Genomic DNA, 25,000 nt, shown 5'->3' with positions numbered 1-25,000 from the left:
CCCCACTTCCACCTATAGATCACGACGATCAATGCTCTAATCTGAAAGTTGAGGATTGAGGGAATGAGCCAAAGTTATCAACAGAGGCAACAATAAACTCATAAGTTTGTGTTTGTGTTATTTACATAAAGACAACACAACACTTTTGTTGTCAGGTGTCAGACAAGGACGCGTTTTGATGATGATGATGATGTTATTAAATCAGCTGACGAAGATGAAACGGGAAAACAATAGAGACGAAAAATTTGCTGACATTTTACAACCATCGTTTTCCCCGTTTTCTGTCGTTCGGGGCTCACTTAGCTCCGCCCACAGCTCAGATCAAAGGGAGATGAGATGGTTCGGTTTATTTTCAATGTGGGGGGGGGCAAGTGTCATCATATTTCAGAAAGAACGAGCGAGAAAACAGGAAGCAGGAATATCCCGAACGCTTAGAGTGTGACGTACGAATCGCAGTCATAAATCCTCTGAGGCTGGAATTGTGCGGAGAACTCTGTGCTGCACTGTGGGGAGACGAGGATAGAACTTTTCTCCGACTCGCAGTTTTTCGGATACCGTTGCCGACAAAGCGGAGACAACAATTCCAGGAATTTAGCGCGTTGTGACGTCACGATGATCGCGGAAGTCAACGTCGCGTGTTTTTTATCTCCTGTATTTAGACTGAGGAGGAGCACAAAAACACCAGCGAGTCATCTTTTATCCACCCTTTGCAGACCGATAGGACCTCCAGAGTCCCAAAAATAAGGACTTAAATGATTAAAACGTTGATTTTGCATAATATGGTGACCTTTATTTACAAGAAAAAGTGATTATTTTTCCAGTGCAAACCTCACTTGTCAAGGTAATTTATCTTCCTGAGAAATAAAACAACATCAATAACCCAGAAACAAGGCTTTTGGTTTCCTGTTTTTCCTACAATCCCAGTCTCTGAGCTGCTGTGGATGATAATCCCGCTCCACTCTGATGATGTAGATGATGAGAACAACCTTGTCAAGTACAAACAAGAGCAAATCGATCACGTTTGCAGGTGCAGATATAAACTGTGAAGAAAACCACAGCACGTTTTCACTTTCACACTCACTGCGTTTCTAAAACTTTTAATTGCAGAGAAAGAAAAAAAAAACGAGTGAAACGTTTCCTCTGCAGTTAAAAATCTGTGCGTTATTATGATTATTATTAAAGTTATGAAGCTGCTGAGGTCGTTTTTGAAATCACGAAACTATAACAACACAGCAAGAGGTGAAAGCTAAAGAGGTTTAAATGCAGCACAGACGAACATCAGAAAAACACAATCGCAAATCAAGAAACAAACGCAAATCACAAAACATAAGCGCAAATCAAGAAACTCGAACTTAAATCAAGAAACAAACGCAAATCAAGAAACACGAACGCAAAACAAGAAACACAAACGCAAATCAGAAAAACACAATCGCAAATCAAGAAACACAAATGCAAAACAAGAAACACGAGCGCAAATCAAAAAACACGAACGTAAATCAAGAAACACAATCGCAAATCAAGAAACACAAATGCAAATCAAGAAACAAACGCAAATCAGAAAAACACAATCGCAAATCAAGAAACACGAACGCAAAACAAGAAACACAAGCGCAAATCAAGAAACACGCAAATCAAAAAACACAAACGCAAATCAAGAAACACAAACGCAAATCAAGAAACACAAACGCAAATCAAGAAACACAAACGCAAATCTAAAAACACAAACGCAAATCAAGAAACACACGCAAATCAAAAAAACACAATCGCAAATCAAGAAACACGAACGCAAAACAAGAAACACAAGCGCAAATCAAGAAACACACGCAAATCAAAAAACACAAACGCAAATCAAGAAACACAAACGCAAATCAAGAAACACAAACGCAAATCAAGAAACACAAACGCAAATCAGAAAAACACAATCGCAAATCAAGAAACACGAACGCAAATCAAGAAACACAAACGCAAATCAAGAAACACAAACGCAAATCAAGAAACACAAACGCAAATCAAGAAACACAAACGCAAATCTAAAAACACGAACGTAAATCAAGAAACATAAACGCAAATCAAGAAACACACGCAAATCAAAAAACACAAACGCAAATCAAGAAACACAAACGCAAATCAAGAAACACAAACGCAAATCAAGAAACACAAACGCAAATCTAAAAACACAAACGCAAATCAAGAAACACAAACGCAAATCTAAAAACACAAACGCAAATCAAGAAACACAAACGCAAATCTAAAAACACAAACGCAAATCAATTAACACAAACGCAAATCAAGGAACAGAAACGCAAATCACAAAAACACAATCGCAAATCAAGAAACAAACGCAAATCAAGATACACAAACGCAAATCCAAAAACACAAACCCAAATCTTAAAATACAAAAACCTCAGGGCCACCGTACTATTGTCTTTCATCACAAAAGAATGTAAAGAAGAACAAACACAGTTAGATTAAAGTGTCCAGTCAGATTTATCCATTTATCTTGAGTCATAAATGTCTATAATCTGTTTTTTACCTGTTGAAAATGTCACTTTCACTCAGCTTTACATAGTTTGAAATAAAATAACTACAAAAGATCACAGTAAAGACATCAAGGAGGGAAATATATATGACATTTTAAAATGATTATGATGAGAGTTTTGTGCAGAGGAGAATAAAAAGACAGGTTTGTGGACGTGTGACAGCAGCTGTCGGCTTGTTTCCGAGTTATCGCTCAACACATCCTCGCTCTCATTTGTTGATTCACACCGTAATGACTCTGCAGGCAGCGGAGCTTTATTAAAAAGAGACGACATCAGCAGGAGGCAAAACAAATCTGTGGGACGAGATCACGAGATAATGTGAGCTTCACGTCTACAGAAGGAAACTGGAGAGGATTTAAAAAGACTCGACGGTTCCGATTTCACTCGTTTTTCTTTTACATCTACGAATATGTTTTGTGTCCAACACACAGTGAGCTGAGTTTCTTCTCGAAAATAAAAAGTATCTCGGAATTACTTGAAATTCACCATCATAATAGTCGCCATTGCAGTGAACAAGGATCTGTTGAAAATATTAGAAAATCTATTAAGGAAAAATTTTAATGAATTTTTGAAATTCAGGAAATGATCCATTTGCCCTGATGCACTTTGACAGTGAGCCGAGTTTCTTCTCGAAAACAAAAAGTATCTCGGATTGACTTAAAATTTACCATCATAAAAGTCGCCATCGCCCTTAACAAGGATGCGTTGAAAATATTTGAAAATCTATTAAGGAAAATTTTTTATGAATTTTTGAAATTCAGGAAATGATCGATGATGCACTTTGACAGTGAGCTGAGTTTCTTCAAAAAAAACATTGGGCACATTTGCTTTGTGCCTAATGACGTTGCACAGTGTTTGTTATTATTTTAGCCTTTGAGGTTAAGTTTGTCACAAACGTACTAACAAGCCGACACTCTTCATTCAACACGTGGATTTCCTGTTGGTGTTTGTACTCCAGGACGAGCGTCTTCATCCGCTTTCATATAAACTTGTGCATTCATGACACAATAGTTCCTCTCAAGGGTGAGGTGTGAGCGTCGGATCAACACATTCCGTACGACGCGCTGAGAGGATCCCGGAGGAGGAGGAGGAGGATTGATGATGAGACGCCGCGAGGGCCGATCACTTCACCTCGAACAAGGTCGTCTTTCTTCGAGGAGGCGATGGAGTTCTGAGAGATTAAGAGGTTGGGTTCAAGTTTGTGTTGTTAGGTTTGTGAACGATGCCTCGGGGCGAACACGCCGACTTTGTCCGACAAGTGATTTAAAGACTCCGTGAGCGCCGCGGTCAATAACGCGAGGTCATTTACACTCTGTTTTTACTACGCGATTAAATCTAAAACGTCCGACGCGAGCCTCAGGCGTAATGCGCGGCAGTAATTCCTGTCTCTGCGAGCGTTTGGTTGAACAGGCGCGGCTCGGCCGTCGGCGAAGCAAACAGCCAGCGTTTCATGTCCCCGACAAACTAGAAACCGCTCGTCACGGGATCGTTCTCGCGTCTCCAAGGTCACAGGAGCCTTTCAAGGTTTACAAGGCCGCATTTTCATGGTTTACAAGGTCGCGTTAACCCTGCAACGCGGGTCAACAACGTGCATCGCAATGAGCTTTTCGGGCTCCTGATGTCGGTGCTACTGGGGGATGTGAATCTCTGGGTGATTCACGATTCGATTCAAAATCGATTCTCGATTCAAACGATTCTCGATTCAAACGATTCAAAAATGTATACAATGGATAGTGTGTTAAGGCAAATTATGGCATCAAAACAATGCGGTTTGTATAAGATAATGTGATAATGTGATCACAAAAAGGCAAACTCAAGACAAAACTTAAAGGTGCATTATGTAATAAATGATAAAATCCTCCTAATATGTCACAGAGACTCAGGAATAATGTTCATATAACAAACTGAACTCACCATCAACAACAGTACATACAAATATTTGCATTAAAAAAAATATTTTGCAGACTGCAAATCATGTTTATGTTTTTTTTCAATCATGTTTTGGCGTCAGGTGGCGCCACCTACCGCCATCTACCAATCACTGCAGTCAGTAGAGCCTCAGCTGCCGAGCAACCGCGGGTTGCCAGTTACGTCAGAAAACGAAACCTAAAAGACCTCGGTATTTTGCAATTTGAGTGTAGTAACCGTTTTTGGCCACATTCTCACATATGGCGCCTTTAATGATTTATTCATTCAAAACAAATAAAAACTTACTTACTGTACAAAAAAATAACTTGCATAACTAAAAGCTCAGGCTAGCTGCCTTTTTCTCCCAGAAGTTACAAAAATAAACTGTACAAAAATAACACAAACTGGTGTTTTGTGCGGTTTTTCACAATAGAAAACTTAAAAAATATATATATATTTTTTTTTTTTCAAAAATCGATTTTTTGAAGTTTATAAATCGATTCAGAATCATGGATGATGAGAATCCCGATTCCTATGTGATTTGGGATTTTTTTTCCCCTAGTTTTCACCCTCTTATAACATCATGATAATGAGGTCGCCTGGATTTATTTTTAATTTTACGGCTGTAGAATTGTGCAAGAAAATAAAGTTCAATGAGTGACTTCTTTTGCCCCCTTTTCCCAAGATAACTTTCACTGTCCAATATCTGGCAGTTATTCAACCGTTTAAGAATTACAATACTGAGACGCTTTTTAGATACCACAAATGGTCTAGGAGTTACGGCAACAGGAAGTACACATGCCAAATATTGTTGGCGACAAATACAAAGTGCACTGATGGCCAAGAATTACATTCATATCAGACTTTACACCTTTAAACGTATGCACCAAAGCAGCGAGCAGTCACTGTGAGACAGAAATGCAGTAAAATGACAAGTGTGAAGGTTTGGGGGGAAATTAAAAAAAGCTTTTCAAAGCTGTTTCATCTGTATATGTTATTTATTATTAACACAGACCATGAACTTCTCGTTTATAGCAGATACCGATTCACCGTTTAAAAGACGAATGTCTTTGCCGTAACTCAGACATTCACAGAAATTGGTTTCCGAGCCACAGATTAGTCACAGGACATTTTCTTTTTTTTGGGGGGGGGGGGGGGGGTGCTAAATAAATTTGCTCAATTCTTCCACAGCCTTTTCTTCATATATATATATATATATATATATATATATATATATATATATATATATATATATATATATATATATATATGAAGAAAATATATAAGATGATATAAGATTTAAATCTGCATTATATTTTATTCAGATGAGAAAACTTTTCCAGCTCATTTTCCACCACAGTCACCGTGGCTTCTGCCATTAGCCACGATTCAGCAGCCGGACGTGAGAAATGAACCCTCGGCTCATTAGAAAAGGAGCCAGTTAAAGAACATTAGCTGCTAAAATTAGCCAAATTATCACCTGAGAGGGAAGCGAGGACGGGACGGACGTAAACTGAGCACTGGTTCGTTTAATCTGATAATCTGGACTTGGTTCTTAACTCAACTGAGTCCAGTCTAGAGATAATTACAGAAGATGATTATGAGCTGGAGGACTGAGAACCTTCATAGACATGGTGGTGCAGCTAACGTTAGCTAAACTATCACCTGTGCACTAAGCTAACATGAGAAGAGACGTGAACTGAAGTCCAGTTTCAGAACCTTTTGCAGCCAAACTAGCACCTGTAAAGACTAAGCTAACATGTTAATGAAACACAAGTTAGGGAACGGACCACAGCTAACGTTAGCCAAAGTATCACCTGTGAAGTGAGCTAGCATGAGACGTATGTAAACTGAGCCCTGGTTCGTTAAATCTGATCATCTGGACTTGGTTCTTAACTCAACTGAGTCCAGTCTAGAGATAACTACAGAAGACGATGATGACCTGGAGGACTGAGAAACCTTCACAGACATGATGGTGCAGCTAACGTTAGCTAAACTATCACATGTGAACTAAACTAACATGAGATCTGACCTGAAGTGAAGTCCAGTTTCAGAACCTTCTGCAGCCAAACTAGCACCTGTAAAGACTGAGCTAACATGATAATGGAACACAAGCAAAGTTAGAGAACGAACCACAGCTAACGTTAGCCAAAGTATCACCTGTGAAGTGAGCTAGCATGAGAACAGACGTGAACTGAAGTCCAGTTTCAGAACTTTCTGCAGCCAAACCAGCACTTGTAAAAAATGAGCTAACATGATAATGAAACACAAGTTAGGGAACGGACCACAGCTAACGTTAGCCAAAGTATCACCTGTGAAGTGAGCTAGCATGACACGGACGTAAACTGAGCCCAGTTTCTGCGTTTACACCAGATTTTTCATGCTGAACAAATTACGTGAACGCCACGGCGTGAAAATACCGTAGCTAATAGGTTAGCTCCTATTTCATTAGCTGAGCATTTGATTCGGATTAAAAAGTGAACCGAGACAAACTCTAATTTATAGTTTTAAATAATTCATGTGTATTTGATAATTGCATTATTAGGCTTCGGGGTCAAAACGTGGATTTGTTTGTAATGTAATATATGCACATAATATATAATTTTTTTGGGCGGGTATATTGAGATGCAGTATTTTTCAGCAAAACCTTTAGTATTGTACATTAATTAAAGATGTTTGATTGTAATATTTCAAGGATTTAGTAAAAATCTGTAAAATAACTGTGTTTTTCTACAAAACCCTCCAGCTTGTCCATAAATAAAGATGTTTAATCATAATAACCTGTAAAATAATAGTATTTCTCTGTATAAGTATGCATTATCACTATATTAAACATGTTTTATTGTAATAATTCAGATAAAAACTGGCCATTTAATATACGTTTTAAATCTATGTCTTAGTATAGACATATATATGGAAATATTTCTCTCTGTACAGGGACGCTAATGTACAGCATGTGTCATATATATTTATATTATATATTAATTCTTCTTACAATAACACTGTGAACAATAAGCAGTTGCTCCTCAGACAACGACGATCCTCGTTCTTCGGTTAAACGGCTTCTCACTTGTTGTAATTACAGTTTCTCGCGAGCATCGCCGTCAGTTAGAGGATCCGTTAAATATGCATGAATGCAAATTACCGTAGCGCCGCCACGCTCATTTGCATACTGATGCGTCCGCAGCGTCGCCGGCTGCCAACGCGGCGGGCGGAAACGAGGCGTCGTGATGACCTGTTGCATGTCATCACCAACAACATCATCAACATCAACAACAACAACATCATCATCAACAACAACATCATCACCACCGTCACTGCCGCCGCAATCAGCTCAAGGAAAGTTCTTTTTAAACACTTCACAAGCTTCACGAGACTTTGTCCTCTCAAATTACCACAACTGTTGTGAGTAGAGGAAGTAAATTCTGTAAATAAGAGATAAAAACATCGCATCTACAATCATGTGCCACTTCATTAGGTACAGAGGAACGCCTTAGCCTAGTATTTATACTCGGACTGAACAATTCATCGAAATTTGACCAAAATCGCAACACGGCCCGTTGCAATTCTCAAATCGCATGAGGCTCAATATTTGTTAAATACGACCTAGTATTAGGGCAAAAGTTAAGAAATTATTTGTTTAATATTTGGAGACATACATCTGTGTGCTGCTGCTGTTTACTAATAATACATTAGATAATGAAAAAAAAAATCAACTTTATGTGTCCAATGACCAATTTAGTTCAAATATTGTCCAGATCTATACACATTGCATTCTTACATACTGAAGAAAATGTCTGATTCTCACAGATCTGCACAAATATCACACAGTAATCACTTATTATTATTCAAATGAATATTTGAAATGTGTTCGTTCAATTTTCTACAGTCAAAAATCAGTCATAAATCCTGGTATAATCAGTAGAACAGCTCTGGAGAAAGTGTGCGAAGGTCAAGTCCGCTAGCTTGAATGCTAACACGTTAGCAATAAAGTCTGCTAGCTTAAATGCTAACGCATAGTGCCAAAGTCCACTAGATTAAATGCTAACGCGTAGCAATAAAGTCCATTAGCTTAAATTCTGAAGCGTAGCGATAAAATCCACTAGCTTAAATGCTCACGCGTTAGCGATAAAGTCCACTAGCTTAAATGCTGACCTGTTAGCGATAAAGTCCACTAGCTTAAATGCTGACGCGTAAGTGATAAAGTCCACTAGCTTAAATGCTGACGTGTTAGCGATAAAGTCCACTAGCTTAAATGCTGACGTGTTAGCGATAAAGTCCACTAGCTTAAATGCTGACGTGTTAGCGATAAAGTCCACTAGCTTAAATGCAAACGCGTAGCAATAAAGTCCACTAGCTTAAATGCTGACGCGTTAGTATTAAAGTCCACTAGTTTAAATGCTGACGTGTTAGCGATAAAGTCCACTAGCTTACATGCTAGCGCGTAGCGATAAAGCCCAGTAGCGTAGCAGAAGTGACAAAAAAACGATGCGACCTGGAACGCTGCAGCTTTAAGACTCACAGCTACACAGCAGCAAAGCATCCATTTACCCCAACGTTCCACTCCAACGTTTTTATTTGTGTTTTTGAGTAACCGGTCCTGCATGCTAATGTGGGCTAACATTTAAATGCAAATCACTATGATCCTACCATTCCAGACACTGTACTGTACTCTGTCGTCGGGGGGGTTTTGTCAGGTACAGGTGATGAGCTCCGCGTCGGAAAAGCCTCGGGAGGACAAACGCATACGAACACGCTGCCGTTATCGCTGCTGACTCCATATCTTGTTTATCTCCGCTGCCGTCAGCGCTGTTCGCGGATCCTCGACCCCCGTCCAGAGGGAGCCGTGGAAAATAAAAACATTCAATCCCCGGCAACAGAGATGCAGGAAGCGATCAGTCAGACACACTCAGAGACGCAAACGTGTCTTTCTAACTGTTGTGAGGGCATTTGTGGACAAAATGCATGTCCACAAGATAAATGACAAAATGGGTCCCAAGACCATGTCCACTTAATACCCTGTCCAGGCTGCCTGAGTACTAAGTGGGTCCTTATGGCCTGTTTCCTTCTTTGATTTGGTACGATGTGTATTTTCAGTAGTACCAAAAACAAACAATTTATCCGTAACCTTCCCTCGGGGTACTAGATTAATGGTACAGGCGGAGCTAGCCCCCGCGACAGTCGGCTAATTGGGTAACAGACAAGTGGGCGCAAGTGTCCCATGCGCCCACAGTGGTCTATTCTCATTCAAAGCTCGGCGGGCTGCTGGACGTCCTCCATTGTTGTCGGCGGTGTTGCGTTCCTCGTCCGCAACACGCCCGTAGAACGTCTATCGCGGCGTATCTGGCGCATCTACCCACGCGCTCACTGACGCAAGCCTGACCCGAGGCCTTGACTGTTCCAAACTGTACCGAACAGAACGGGAGATGGGATTGAAGTGGGCCAAATTACGCAAGTCCGATACGTATTCAGTAACACTGGGCCCCGCATTGGTTTGCCCATCGAAAAAGTTATATCGGTTGTCTCCATGAAAACACAAGGTGTTTCAAGGCTGAAAACATAAGCAACGGTTGGTGTGGTGGTTAGCAAGAAGACCCCGGTTCCTGGGTTTCGAGCACCGTTTGGAACAACTTCGGAACAAGGGCCTTTCTGCAAGGAGTTAGCATGTTCTCCACCGTGTGTGCGAGGGTTTTCTCCGGGTTCTCCGGCTTCCTACCACGGTCCAAAAACATGCAATGTGGGAATTAGGTGAATTGGTCACTCTAAATCAGGGGTTCTCAAAGTTCTGATACCTGAGGGCCAATTTAGGAACCCAACATTGGACTGAGGGCCGCCAAAGGAAAAAAAAAAACAGAAAGAAATCCCATTTGTAATCATTTTAATGACCAGATTTCAGTTCTACAGTTTAGCGTTAAGTAATATAAATGTAATATAATGTAATTTAAGCATTAATATAATAACGCTTTATAATTTACTAGGTTATAATTTACTATTATAGTATTGGCCATTGTTCTTACCTTCCAATTACAGGTTAATACCAAGTAACACATTTCTGTTACCATATATTTACTGGGTAAATAGCTAGTAATTGGGGGCTGTAGCTACCTGCTTATTACCAGCTTATAACCCAATAAAACACTAAAATTCACCATATAGAAACCAGGTAAATACCCAGTATTTTTGTTTACACTTATTGGTCTGTATCCAGTAATGTCCAATAAACATTTAACAAGCTTAGTCGCTCCTGGATTAAAACTATCAACTGTAATTCACTGCGGGGGCCGCTACAAATGTTTCTGCGGGCCGCCATTGGGCCCCCGGGCCAGAATATCCTCATATTCCTCATGCATCATTTCGAAAGCCGTTCCCTTTATTTTTTTGCCTGAAAGCATCACACAGTTAAATGTGCTACGAGAGGCCTATGAAAGACAAACGCTGTGGTGATGATGGTGATGATGTATTTATTTTTTATGACAGACGCATAACAGAGGCAAGTATGTGGTGTTGACACCTCAACCAGACACTGCTGCTGCTGCTGCTGCTGCTGCTGCTGCTGTGTTCATTCTGTCAGCTTTCTCAGTCTGGGCCTCTCTTCAAAGGCGAGGTGAGGATGAGGCCTGATAGCTGTGAAAAAGGCCATTATCCTTCAAAGCACCCGCGCATTAAAGCCGACTGAGGGGATTCACACAGGGATGAATCAAATATGATATCCGGGGCTGACAGACACAGGGAGGCGTGAAAGCAGGCATTGTGCTACATGCTAATTCCGCCGTGGCAGACGGCACAAAATTGTGTTGGTGTACAGTACAGTACGGTGAGCGCGTTCACCATATTCCCTGTTTCCTCTATACCAGACAACACATAAACAGGCAACATGTCAGATTCCCAAAGATCCAGCGACAGCGGAGGCGAATCACATGGAGCGACGGGAACCAATAAGCAACAGATTTTGGGGTTAATTCTTGGTAAATCACGGACTCAGACTAGATTTACCAATAGCTAGTCTGCACATTATTTACATTACACTGGCTATGTGTGCTAACATTACCATTACTGTGGTGGGGACTCGAACCTGCAACCCTCTGGTTACACACCAATTTCCCTTTCCACTTGGCCAAGGGCTGCACAATTATGCTATGGAATGCTAATGCGACCGTTCCAGTGACAACAACGCTATCTTTATCTTTAGCATTTAAACTCCAGAGTTGAATGTTTGTCACTCTGTGGTGGACTCTATCGACTATATATTTTATTTTTCGTCGTATTATTTCAGCATGTATTTTTGTAAAGTAGATCACGAACAACCATTCTTTAAAAATATACTAAATATTGTGCCTTTACTTATGTTAGCATTTAAGCTAGTGGACATTATCGCTATAAGTTAGCATTTATGCTAGTGGACTTTATTGCTAACACATCAGCATTTAAGCTAGTGGACTTTATCACTAACGCGATAGCATTTAAGCTAGCATAATTTATCGCCACGCGTTAGCATTTAAGCTAGCAGACTTTAGCGCATTGCGCTAGCATTTAAGCTAGCAGACTTTATCGCTAATCATTTAGCATTTTAAGCTAGCCTGCTAATCTGCACATTATTTAAATTACACCGGCTACGTATGCTAACATTACCATTACTGGTGGGGACTCGAACCTGCAACCCTCTGATTACAAACCAAGTTCCCTTTCCACTTGGCCATGGGCTGCACAATTACGCTATGGAATGCTAATGCGACAACAACGCTATCTTTAGCCTTTAAACTCCAGAGCTGAATGTTTGTCATAAAGTGTCGGTCACTCTGTGGTGGTACTTGGATTTTCTTCCAAGTACCACCACAGAGTTCGGGTTCGGGTACCACAGTTTGAGAACCATAGATTTAGCGAATACCAGTGCTGGGCACTAGGGTAACGCGCATTAACACATGACGCGTTTCCATGACGACTGACCGGTAAAAAAGACGCGTGTGACGCCATGTTTACGTGCCGCCACACCAGAGTGCAGGCACCGTTTACCAGTTAGCTCCGTTAGCTGCATTAGCTCATTTAGCGCCGTTAGCGTTAGCCTACAGTGGAACTGGAGCGGTCTGTTAATTAAAGGAAAAGAGCAGCGCTAACAAATAACGTTAGCGTACCTGTGTACTGCGTATGTGTGCCTCTGTTTTTAAAGTTTAGCGTACATGATAATCCTTCATATACAGATACACAAACTCATTTGAAGGAACACGTTGTCTTTTTTTGTATTAATAGCAGACGTAATTATTCATAAAGGAGGCAGAACGTCGTGTTTTCACGGTGATTAAATTGGATTTGGAGCAGATGTCGCGATGCCAGCAGAGCAAATACAAAATACATGAGCTAATTAAAGCTCATCAGAGATCAAATGATCCTGTTCTGAAGGAAAAGATTCACAGATTGTTGTGGGTGGAAATCCTTCACATCACTGATGAATGTCAACAAAGTAAAGGTTACTTTAAAACCCTGGTGTTATTTCAGACACAGATCTGAAAGCACTGGGGCCACAGCACTGACTGCTGCGTACACATTGGTTGACATACAATTCCAAAACTTTCCAGGACCAATTACCTCAAGTTCAAGGACTGAATAATGGAGGATTCAATCATAATTGTGTTTTTTTTACAGGGAAATAAGTGACAAACTTTCAAAGATGACTCATCTCAATGACTCATGTAGGGTAATTTTCAAAAACTTTCAAGGGCCTTGATTTTTTAATTCACAAACTTTCAAGGAAATCAATGACTCATCTCTTTAGGGACATTTTCAAAAACTTTCAAGGTCCTTGAATTTTCAAAAACTTTCAAGGGGCCTTTAATTTTTTTTAATTCACAAACTTTCAAGGATTTCAATGACTCATGTCTATTGGGGGTAATTTCCAAAAACTTTCAAGAGCCTTGATTTTTTATATTCACAAACTTTCAAGGATTTCAATGACTCATGTCTATTCAGGGACATTTTCAAAAAACTTTCAAGGTCCTTGAATTTTCAAAAACTTTCAAGGTCCTTGAATTTTCAAAAAACGTCAAGGGCATTGAATAATTTTCATTCACAAACTTTCAAGGATTTTCGAAGACCCATGTCTATTTAGGAACATTTTCAAAAACTTTCAAGGTCCTTGAATTTTCAAAAACCTTCAAGGCATTGAATTATTTTAATTCACAAACTTTCAAGGATTTTCGATGACCCATGTCTATTTAGGGTATTTTCAAAAACGTTCAAGGATTTCAATGACTCATGTCTATTGAGGGTAATTTTCAAAAAGCTTCATGGGCCTTAAATTTTTTTAATTCGCAAACTTTCAAGGATTTCAATGACTCATGTCTATTTAGGGCATTTTCAAAAACTTTCAAGGATTTTGATAATCCATGTCTATTTAGGGACATTTTCAAAAACTTTCAAGGGCCTTGATTTTTTAATTCACAAACTTTCAAGGAAATCAATGACCCATCTCTTTAGGGATATTTTCAAAAACTTTCAAGGTCATTGAATTTTCAAAAACTTTCAAGGGCATTTAATTATTTTAATTCACAAACTTTCAAGGATTTTCGATGACCCATGTCTATTTAGGGACATTTTCAAAAACTTTCAAGGTCCTTGAATTTTCAAAAACGTTCAAGGTCCTTGAGTTGTCAAAAACTTTCAAGGATTTTCGATGACCCACGTCTATTTAGGGCATTTGCATGAACAAGGATTTCCATAATCCATGTCTATTTAAGGACATTTTAAAAAACTTTCAAGGGCCTTGAAAAAAGACCAACATTGCGTTAGTGTTGAATTGATGCAGCAACAGTTCAGGCTGAGTCTCTTCCTCTGACCGTGTCGGTGAATGCGCTGCAGCTCAAAGACGTTTGTGTAAAAATGACTCAACTAAAGCTCAATCTTTCTATATTTGGCCTGGATCAGGAGCAGATCGTGTTCTCGATGTGCCTCTGAGACCCTGCGGTTATTTCTGGATTCTCTCTCCTCTCACGCGTCCAAAATCAAAACCCGAGAGCAAATAAATCCTCTGAAATTACTTATTATTTGTCGTCCTCTCAGATTCTGGCACAGAGTTATTTCAGATCTGGGATCAGTGACCAAACACCAGGGTGATGATTTCAATTTGTACGACTAATATGCGAAATGAAAAACTCTGTGCGGTGTTTCATTTCCAATTAATTACAGTGTGGTTTGTGGCAGCCAGAGATTAAACTGATATTAAACGGATGGTTGAGGTTTTTTCTGAGGTGTGGAACCAGCTGAGAGACATCGCTGTAATGAGAAACATGGCCACCAGGGGGACACAAGAAGAGACACTTAGAAATGGATATTGCTATTGAGGATAACAGAGGTTTTCCTTTATCTTTCTGTTCTGTCACGTTTTCAGTAAACACTGTTTTGTTTCACTCGTAACGCTGCAGTGAACACGCCAGGCCTGTATGTGGTGCTGTAACGCTGCCACGAGAAATACACCAAAATTAGAAGAAGAAGAAGATGTGGAGCATGTGCACAAAACCAGACAAAAGCAAATAAAATTAAAAGTTAAAACCTCTTCATCGTGATGCTTAAATGTCTGTCTCCACTGCCCCCTGGTGTCTGTTAGCGGAATTAAAACAGCCTCGATCGGGGCCGTCGGCTCCTCAGAATCAGGAGGTCTCGCAAAAAGTCTCGGGTCTCAAGAGAAAGTCCAATCGCTTAAGGTCTAAAGGTCGGGTTTATCAGATCGTAAATAGCGCAACGTTAGCGCATGATGAAGGTTAACGTTAAGGACAACGTTAAAGCACATTCACGCGATAACGGCGTCAACGTTAGCGCATAATGCGTTTCCATGAAGGTTAACATTAAGGACAGCGTTAAAGCACGTTGACGCGATAACGGCGTCAACGTTAGCGAATGATGCGTTTCCATGAAGGTTAACGTTAAGGACAACGTTAAAGCAAGTTAACGCATTAACGGCGATAGCCGCGTCAACGTTAGCGAATGATTCGTTTCCATGAAGGTTAACATTAAGGACAGCGTTAAAGCACGTTAGCGCATTAACGGCGATAACGGCATCAACGTTAGCGAATGATGCGTTTCCATGAAGGTTAACGTTAAGGACAACGTTAAAGCACGGTAACGCGATAACGCTGTCAACGTTAGCGCATGATGCGTTCCCATGAAGGTTAACGTTAAGGACAACGTTAAAGCACGCATTAACGGTGATAATGGCGTCTACGTTAGCGCATGATGCGTATCCATGAAGGTTAGCGTTAAGGACAACGTTAAAGCACGCATTAACGGTGATAATGGCGTCTACGTTAGCGCATGATGCGTTTCCATGAAGGAAGGAAGTTAAGTAGTTTTTAATCGTGTAAAGACAGTAATAGCTATTTTAGAGTCGGCGATAGCGCAACGTTAGCGCATGATGAAGGTTAACGTTAAGGACAACGTTAAAGCACGTTCACGCATTAACGGCGATAACGGCGTCAACGTTAGCGCATAATGCGTTTCCATGAAGGTTAACATTAAGGACAGCGTTAAAGCACGTTGACGCAATAACGGCGTCAACGTTAGCGAATGATGCGTTTCCATGAAGGTTAACGTTAAGGACAACGTTGAAGCAAGTTAACGAATTAACGGCGATAGCGGCGTCAACGTTAGCGAATGATTCGTTTCCATGAAGGTTGACATTAAGGACAGCGTTAAAGCACGTTAACGCATTAAAGGCGATAACGGTGTCAACGTTAGCGAATGATGCGTTTCCATGAAGGTTAACGTTAAGGACAACGTTAAAGCACGGTAACGCGATAAGGCCGTCAACGTTAGCGCATGATGCGTTTCCATGAAGGTTAACGTTAAGGACAACGTTAAAGCACGCATTAACGGTGATAATGGCGTCAACGTTAGCGCATGATGCGTATCCATGAAGGTTAGCGTTAAGGACAACGTTAAAGCACGTTAACGCATTAACGGCGATAACGGCGTCAACGTTAGCGCATGATGCTTTTCCATGAAGGTTAACATTAAGGACAACGTTAAAGCACGTTAACGCGATAACGGCGTCAACGTTAGCGCATGATGCGTTTCCATGAAGGTTAACGTTAAGGACATCGTTAAAGCACATTAACGCATTTAACGATGGTTAACGGCGTTAACTTTAACGTACGTTAATGCATTGTCATGACACTGAATTCTCATGAGTCGTTTTAAGTAGTGCTGGGCACGTTAAAACGCAATAATAGCAGTTAGCAGCGTCAACGATGACACACGTTAACGACATTAGCAGCAACGTTAACGTTTACCGTTTATTGCGTTAGCGTTAGCCTACAGTGGCACTGGAGCGGCGTAACCAGCGTACCTGTGTACTGCGCCTCTGTTTTTAAAGTTTAGCGTTACATTAGAGACTCATTTTAACAATCGGGGAGTTACGTAAACATGACGTCACATGACGTCTTTTTCCGGTCAGTCTTCATGGAAACGTTAACCGCCATCTTAAGCGTCAAACGCGAGTGAGACGCTGTTGCAGAGAGAAGACACTTTTTGAGCGACTCCAAAGCGGCGGTGGTCCACGTACCTTGATCCAGGTGGTACTCCTCCATGGTGCTGACGAAGTGAGGCCTGGAGTAGAAGTTGTGAGGCCCCGGCTGCTGGAGGCCTCCCAGGCTGAAGAGGCTCCTGTCGTTGGTGGTGCAGCAGGAGAAGGCGCGTCTGCTGGGGATGCAAGGGTAACGCGTCCAGCTCTTCGTCTCCAGGTCAAAGGCCTCCAACGCCGTCACCGGCATCTTTCCCTGACGACCGCCTGAGTGACAAGAAGAAGAAGAAGAAGAAGAAGAAGAAGAAGAAGAAGAAGAAGAAGAGGAAGTGAAGACTGAGGGTCAGAAACAAAGGTCGTGTTTTACTATAACTGCATGTAAATACAAAGTAAAGCATAAAAAGAATTTGATAAACAGGTTCAAAAGTTTAAACTGCACTTGTATTATGAGATAAAAAGTTGTAAATATGAGATAAACAGTCATAATTATGAGATTTAAAAAAAGTCAAAATTATGAGATAAAAAGTCATAATTATGAGTTAAAAATGCATGTTTATTAGATGAAAAGTCATAACTGAGATAAAAAAAAGTCAAAATTATGATATAAAAAGTTGGAATTATGAGATAAAAAGTCATAATTATGAGATAAAAAGATAAAATGATGAGATAAAAAGTCATAATTATTAGATAAAAAGTCATAATTTTGAAATAAAAAGTTGGAATTATGAGATAAAAAGTTAAAATGATGAGATAAAAAGTCATAATTATGAGATAAAAAGTCAGAATTATGAGATAAAAAGTTAAAATGATGAGATAAAAAGGTAAAAATTATGAGATTAAAAAGTCGTAACTATGAGATAAAAAGTCAAATGTAGACCAAAACTATTGTTTGTCCTTATTTTCCAATCTTCTAAAGCTAATCTGCTCCGATCGACAAAGTGTCCTCAGCTAACGCCAACGCTCAGCAAAGAAAACAGCGTTTATTTAACTGCAAACTTAACTCAGACTGAACTCAAGAACAAGGTCAAAGGTCAAAGGTCACGTGGTGAGTGAGCAGCGAGGATGTAAATGTGAGGAGAAAATCCCACGTGAGATAAAACCAGGGTTATTAACATAAATCTAACATCTCCTTGACAATGTTTCAGACTGAGAGAAAAACCAAGTAACACAAGTTCTATTTATAACTTATTATTATTATATATGATTTATTATCATATTATATTATATATATATATGATCTTTATCTAATAAAGGACGGTGTTATCTTTGAAAAGAAGACGGAGAAAAGGAGGATAATCGTGAAGGAGGCAGAGAAAAAGATTGAGAGGAGAATGTGGAGGAGGAAGAGATGGATGGTAAGAGAGAAACAAAGAGACGGAGGAGACAAAAGAGACAGAAGAGAGAGAAGAGACGGAAGAGACAGAAGAGACAGAAGAGACAGAAGACACAGAGGAGACAGAAGAGACAGGAGAGACAGAAGAGACGGAAGAGACAGAGGAGACAGAAGAGACAGAAGAGACAGAGGAGACAGAGGAGAGGGAAGAGACAGAGGAGACAGAAGAGACAGAGGAGACAGAAGAGACAGGAGAGACAGAAGAGACGGAAGAGACAGAGGAGACAGAAGAGACGGAAGAGACAGAGGAGACAGAAGAGACAGAAGAGACAGAGGAGAGGGAAGAGACAGAGGAGACAGAAGAGACAGAGGAGACAGAAGAGACAGAGACAGAGGAGACAGAAGAGACAAAAGAGACAGAGGAGAGGGAAGAGACAGAGGAGAGGGAAGAGACAGAAGAGACAGAGGAGAGGGAAGAGACAGAGGAGACAGAAGAGACAAAAGAGACAGAAGAGACAGAAGAGACAGAAGAGACAGAGGAGAGGGAAGAGACAGAGGAGAGGGAAGAGACAGAAGAGACAGAGGAGAGGGAAGAGACAGAGGAGACAGAAGAGACAAAAGAGACAGAGGAGAGAGAAGAGACAGAGGAGAGGGAAGAGACAGAAGAGACAGAGGAGAGGGAAGAGACAGAGGAGACAGAAGAGACAAAAGAGACAGAGGAGAGGGAAGAGACAAAAGAGACAGAGGAGACAGAAGACAGAGGAGACAGAAGAGACGCTGATTAGAGCTGAAATATTCTGTTTATGAAATTTTTTCAACATGAAGGTGAAGTTTTAAACAAAGTGTGATGATTATGTAACAAAGAGACGTTTAATAAAGAAAGAACTAAACTTTGAAAAATGACAAACAAAGTGAAGTTCATTCATAGATATATAGATGTATCCATATATATATATATATATATATATATATATGAATGAGTTCTGTTCTATGATCATAATAATCTCATGACTTCAAAGCTCTAATATCTGACATAAATAACATAAATAACATAAATAACCTTCACATCGTCTCAAAGCTTCACTTCCTTTGTCTTATTTCACTCAGAATGAATTAAAGATCTTTTGCTCTTTGAAAATCACGACGACAGAGTTTTAAGTGAAAAGAGCAAAGAGAGTAAATGTTACTGTGGTCAACAGAGACATGACAACACTGAGATATTCAGTTATTCAGCTTCAGGGTTTGTTAGAGTTCAGACTCTAAAGTTCAGCTGAGTTTATTTAAAAAAAGATTTAAAATTAAGATCCTTAAAATGTCACAGTCTACTTTAAATGATGGATTATAACAAGTTAACTGCTGCTGATGTTACTGCTGCTGTTACTGTTACTGCTGCTAATGTTACTGCTGCTAATGTTACTGCTGATGTTACTGCTGCTAATGTTACTGCTAATTTTACTGCTGCTAATGTTACTGCTGCTGTTGCTGCTGTTACTGCTGATGTTACTGATGCTGTTGCTGCTGTTACTGCTGATGTTACTGCTGCTGTTACTGCTGCTAATGTTACTGCTGCTAATATTACTGCTAATGTTACTGCTGATGTTACTGCTAATGTTACTGATGCTGTTACTGCTGTTACTGCTGCTAATGTTACTGCTGCCGTTACTGATGCTGTTACTGTTACTGCTGTTGCTGCAGCTGTTTCATAAAGGAAAAGCTGAACTCTCTTGTCTCTGCAGCATCAGTGAGTTTCATCATGAAAACGTCCTCTGGTGAAGCCTGTGAATAAAAAGGAGTGATAAACTTTCTCTCAGGAGGAAGAAGAAGAAGAAGAACGAGGACGTGTTGAGTTCTTCTTTCTCTTCTTTCTCTTCTTTCTCGTCGTCAGATAGATTTACGTCTTTTCAAACGTGAAAATCATCTTCACTCGAGTCAAATTCACCGCAGCGCTGTAAAATTTCAAAGACGTGTCGCGGAGTGATAATAATAAAGAGACACAATGAGGACACATGTCACTTGTGATCATGGAGGGAGATGAATCCACACTCCGCGACACGTCTTTTCTTTCACCTTTTCTCTTCTTCTGATCGATAATCTTCGAGCACTTTAAGACGCCGCTGACCTCAGAGACACATTTTTGTCTTTGCTATCAATAGCTTTAGGAGCTGAAAGCGTAAAGTGGCAGAGCTGAAAGGCTTATGTGTGTGTGTGAGTGTGAGACACAGTGGACACAGAGACGTCCTCTTCATCTGAGACGTTCACAATGATCCCACATCACCAAAGCCTGAGGATTAAGTCTCATCAAATATGTCCTTCAGCAGCAACTGTCAGTGTCAAACGGCCACTTTATTAGGTACACCGTGAAAGGCCCAGATTTAACCGCTTAAAAGCCGATTTTTTTTTTTGCGCTAATTTAACATCTTGTCATTGTGATGGTATAACGTCTTGTTGCGGGGAGATTGGGGGTTACGTGTAAGCGATAAAGTCTGCTAGGCTTAAATGCTAACATATTAGCAATAACGTCCACTAGCTTAAATGCTAACGCGCTATCAATAAAATCCGCTATCTTAAATGCTAACGTGTAACTGATAACGTCCCCTAGCTTAAATGCTAACATGTTAGCGATAACGCGATATCAATGAAGTCTGCTAGTTTAAATGCTAACACGCTATCAATAAAATCCGCTATCTTAAATGTTAACGTGTAACTGATAACGTCCCCTAGCTTAAATGCTAACATGTTCGCGATATCAATAAAGTATGTTAGTTTAAATGCAAACGTGTTAGCATTTGACGCACTATCGATAAAGTCCGCTATCTTAAATGCTAACGTGTTACTGAACACGTCCCCTAGCTTAAATGCTAACATGTTAGCGATAACGCTATATCGATAAAGTTTGCTAGCTTTAATGCTAATGCATCAGCTATAAAGTCCGCTAGCTTAAATTACAGCGCGATAACGTCCGCTAGCTTAAATGCCACGTGTTAGCTATAAATACAGTTAGCTTAAATGCTAGCATGTTAGCGATAACTTGCGCTAGCTCAAATAATACGTTATCGATAAAGTCCGCTAGCTTAAATGCTAACGTGTTAACGATAAAGTTTTCTATCCATAGCAGGAGTAAGATGGGCCCGATTTAGTTCTTCTGCAATACATTTTTCCTTGTCCGTCTTCATTCAACGTTTCATTTAGTTAAAACAATCTATTTTCTTCGTTTACTGGGTTTGTTGCTGGTGTACCCGCAGCGTGCTATTAGCAGAGACGTTAAAGTTGAGGACGTCAATGAAAGGGAGACCAAAATAAAACGGCCCATTAACTTAAATAGAACTATGGATTTGTATGGATTTAAATGAAGTAGGAAATGGCTAATTAGTCTCTTCACTTTTAGATTTTAAAATGCAGAACTGTAACTGCATATTTTTGTTTCTTCTTGGCACAAAATCAACAACGTGCTGTAAACATCGCTCAGAGATTTTGGCCCATGTTGACATGTTAGCATCACACTGCACTTATATATAGACATATGTGTTCACAGGCAGTTCTACAGGTGTTCTTAAGAATGAAAAACCATTTGGACTCATTTTGCATCCGCGCTGCCAAAGAAGGATTATGGAAACACGTCGGGATTAAAAGCACAGGCTTTTTACAGGATGTGATTCGCTGATACTCACTGAGCCTTAGGCTCTCGATGTGATTTCACTTTATACAACCGACACTGAAACAACGAGATAATGAAAACGGAGACGGTGACTTCTCCGTGTCGTACCCAGCATGTAGATTTTGTTGCCCGTGAGGAAGGGCGTGGCTCCGTAGCGCGGCGTGGGCATGGAGGTCATGGGCTGCCACTGGTCCTTCTCCGCCTCATAAACCCTGACCGAGGCCTGCGGCGTGGTGTCGGCGCCCATCCCGCCCAACGCGTACACTTTACCATCTGCACGGAGACACAAACAAAGCAAATGGTCGTCAACTCTGCGGGTGGACGCACAGGTGGATGCGACGACGATGCGTGGACACGGATGCAGAGAGAGAGAGAAAGCGGTGCATCATCTTACGTTTCATGTCACATCCGAACGAAATGCAATATTCATGAGCCGCTCTGACAAACTCGCACATGACTTTTGCACAAGGACACGACTATGGGCGACTGCTGCGTGCAGTGTCATCTGAATATACTGAGCCAGCAAAACACTGCGCTGAAATGATGCTGCAGCAGAGAGACGAGATTATTCAAGATGAACAGTTTATCAGCATTCTGACACACACACACACACACACACACACACACACACTTCTCACGTCCTGTCCGCACCGAAACGGCACAAAAACAATCTTTTTCTTTGCCGTTTCGGATAAGTTTTCTGTAAACGCGGCATCGTTTCGGGGAAATGTCTTCATCGACCCCTGAAAATGAAGCTAAAACGCTGCAGTGCATAAGCCGAGCCTGTATGCGGCGCCGTAACAGCCCTTCTGTTGTAGCTGTTTCACGGTAAATCGGTCGCACACATGGTGATGTTTGATTGTTAACCATAGACCTGTTGCTTCACTGTTTGTGTGCAAAATACCATCGACTGGCACTGCTAACAATGGCTAGAAATAGTTAACAATGGCTAGAAATAGCTAGTAATAGCTAACAATGGCTAGTGATAGTTAACTAACAATAGCTAACAATGGCCAACAATGGCTAGTAATAGCTAACACTAGCTAGTAATAGCTAACAATGGCTAAAATGTTAGCTAGTAACAGCTAACAATAGCTAGAAATAGCTAACAATAGTTAACAATGGCTAGAAATAGCTAGTAATAGCTAACAATGGCTAGTGATAGTTAACTAACAATAGCTAACAATGGCCAACAATGGCTAGTAATAGCTAACACTAGCTAGTAATAGCTAACAATGGCTAAAATGTTAGCTAGTAACAGCTAAAAATAGCTAGTAATAGCTAACACTAGCAAACAATGGCTAACAAAGGCTAGTTATAGCTAACAATAGCAAACAATGGCTAACGATGGCTAGTAAGAGCTAACAATAGCTAACAATGGCTAACAACGGTTAGCCCAAGCCTCTCAACTGGTCTCTCACTCCCATTTCCGAGTTCCAAGTTCCGATGTTAATGGAACGCATTATAACCATATTATTAAATATGCAGATGATTCTGTGATTATAATCACGGTCCATCGTGAGTTCATCCTTTTTAAATATTGACGTCAATAAAACAAAAGAGCAGAGAGAATTTTACGCTGAGTATTAATTCCTAAATAGAAATTCCGAAATATGGTATGGTAGCTCCTTTAGCTAATAAAGAAAATAAAACTAAAACAGAGCCTGAAAGCAGCAGCAAAATCAAGCAGAGGTCAAATACTGGAGTTCATGTAATCTGATTTAAATCGTCATTTATTCCTGCAGTAATCAGCCTTTTTAATGTGAATCCATGTTTATTCTATTCTTCTATTTGCATTGTTTGTTTCTGGTGATGTTCTGCTAATGATGTTTATACAGAATGTGAACGCCGGCTTTAGCTCGAGGATAACAAAGAGTTTTTCTTGCACCTCTGGTTCAAAGCCAAAGAGCATTTCGTGGTCTTAAGTAGCTGTAATATTACGCGCGACGGCAATAAAGCTGAATCCGATCTAATCGAGAAACTTAACCCTCATGAACCCCTTTAAAAAATAATTACCTTGTTCACCTTAGGTGAAAAAAAATCAACTGCTATTAAACATTTAAACGTTTTTTTTTTTTTTCCAGTCGTTTGATTTTTTTTTCAAGCAACATTAAACCTGATCATTAAGAAAACTAACTTATGAGCATTTTAACCCATTAAATTATATACATATATACATATATATACATACGTATACATATATACATATGTATATATATACATACATATATATGTATATATATACATAAGTACATATATACGTATATATACATACATACGTACACATATAAACGTATATATACATACATACGTATATATACATACATATGTATACACGTATATATACATACATACGTATACATACATATATACGTATACATACATATATATATACATACGTATACATACATATATATACATACGTATACATGCGTATATATACATACGTATACATACATATAGACATACATATTCATATATATACATACGTATACATATATATACATACATACATATATATACATACGTATACATACACATATATATACATACGTATACATATATATACATACGTATACATACATATACATACATATGTATATATATATGTTATATATATATATATATGTATATATATATATATATAAATAATACAAAACAAAATACATATTGTTAATATATATATTTTAAAAAATAACCTTTAATCTTAATACATTTTAAAAACTTGAGGTTTTCACTGGCCATTTTAATGCAATACTGCCACCTGCTGGATCCATCTATATGCCAAGTGGGGGGAAAAAATACAGTAAAATGTCGAAAAGTAAAGAACAGCAAATATTTAAAAGCATAATATTATGGGATGCACGATTGACGTTCCAGTAGCATAAGTTTAGATTGAGTTTCAATTGGCACATAAATGTCCTTAAGGTGAAGAACGTCACTATTTGTTTCTCACAGCGTCGTTTCATCACGACGGAGAAACACGAGGCAGAATCTATCTCCGAAAAAACACAGATTTAACACATTTACTGCCACGTGCTGAAATATGAATCAATGAA

The 25,000-nt window shown here is 39.7% G+C and overlaps 1 protein-coding gene across 1 annotated transcript in view; it reads right to left on the bottom strand.

Moving 5' to 3' along the window:
- klhdc8b (kelch domain containing 8B) overlaps positions 1 to 25,000 on the bottom strand; it is a gene marked incomplete at both ends in the record, with an annotated part of 87,345 nt that overhangs the window by 16,866 nt on the left and 45,479 nt on the right. The window contains 2 exons of the mRNA XM_083895110.1: positions 16,996 to 17,220; positions 22,050 to 22,214. Coding sequence (XP_083751236.1) covers positions 16,996 to 17,220; positions 22,050 to 22,214 — 390 coding nt within the window. The remainder of the gene's footprint in view (positions 1 to 16,995; positions 17,221 to 22,049; positions 22,215 to 25,000) is intronic.

Source organism: Microchirus variegatus (assembly GCF_963457635.1).
Source record: "Microchirus variegatus genome assembly, chromosome: 9".
NCBI lineage: Eukaryota > Metazoa > Chordata > Actinopteri > Pleuronectiformes > Soleidae > Microchirus > Microchirus variegatus.
Note: the sequence above shows the minus strand (reverse complement) of the source record. Positions and strands in the feature narration are given on the sequence as shown.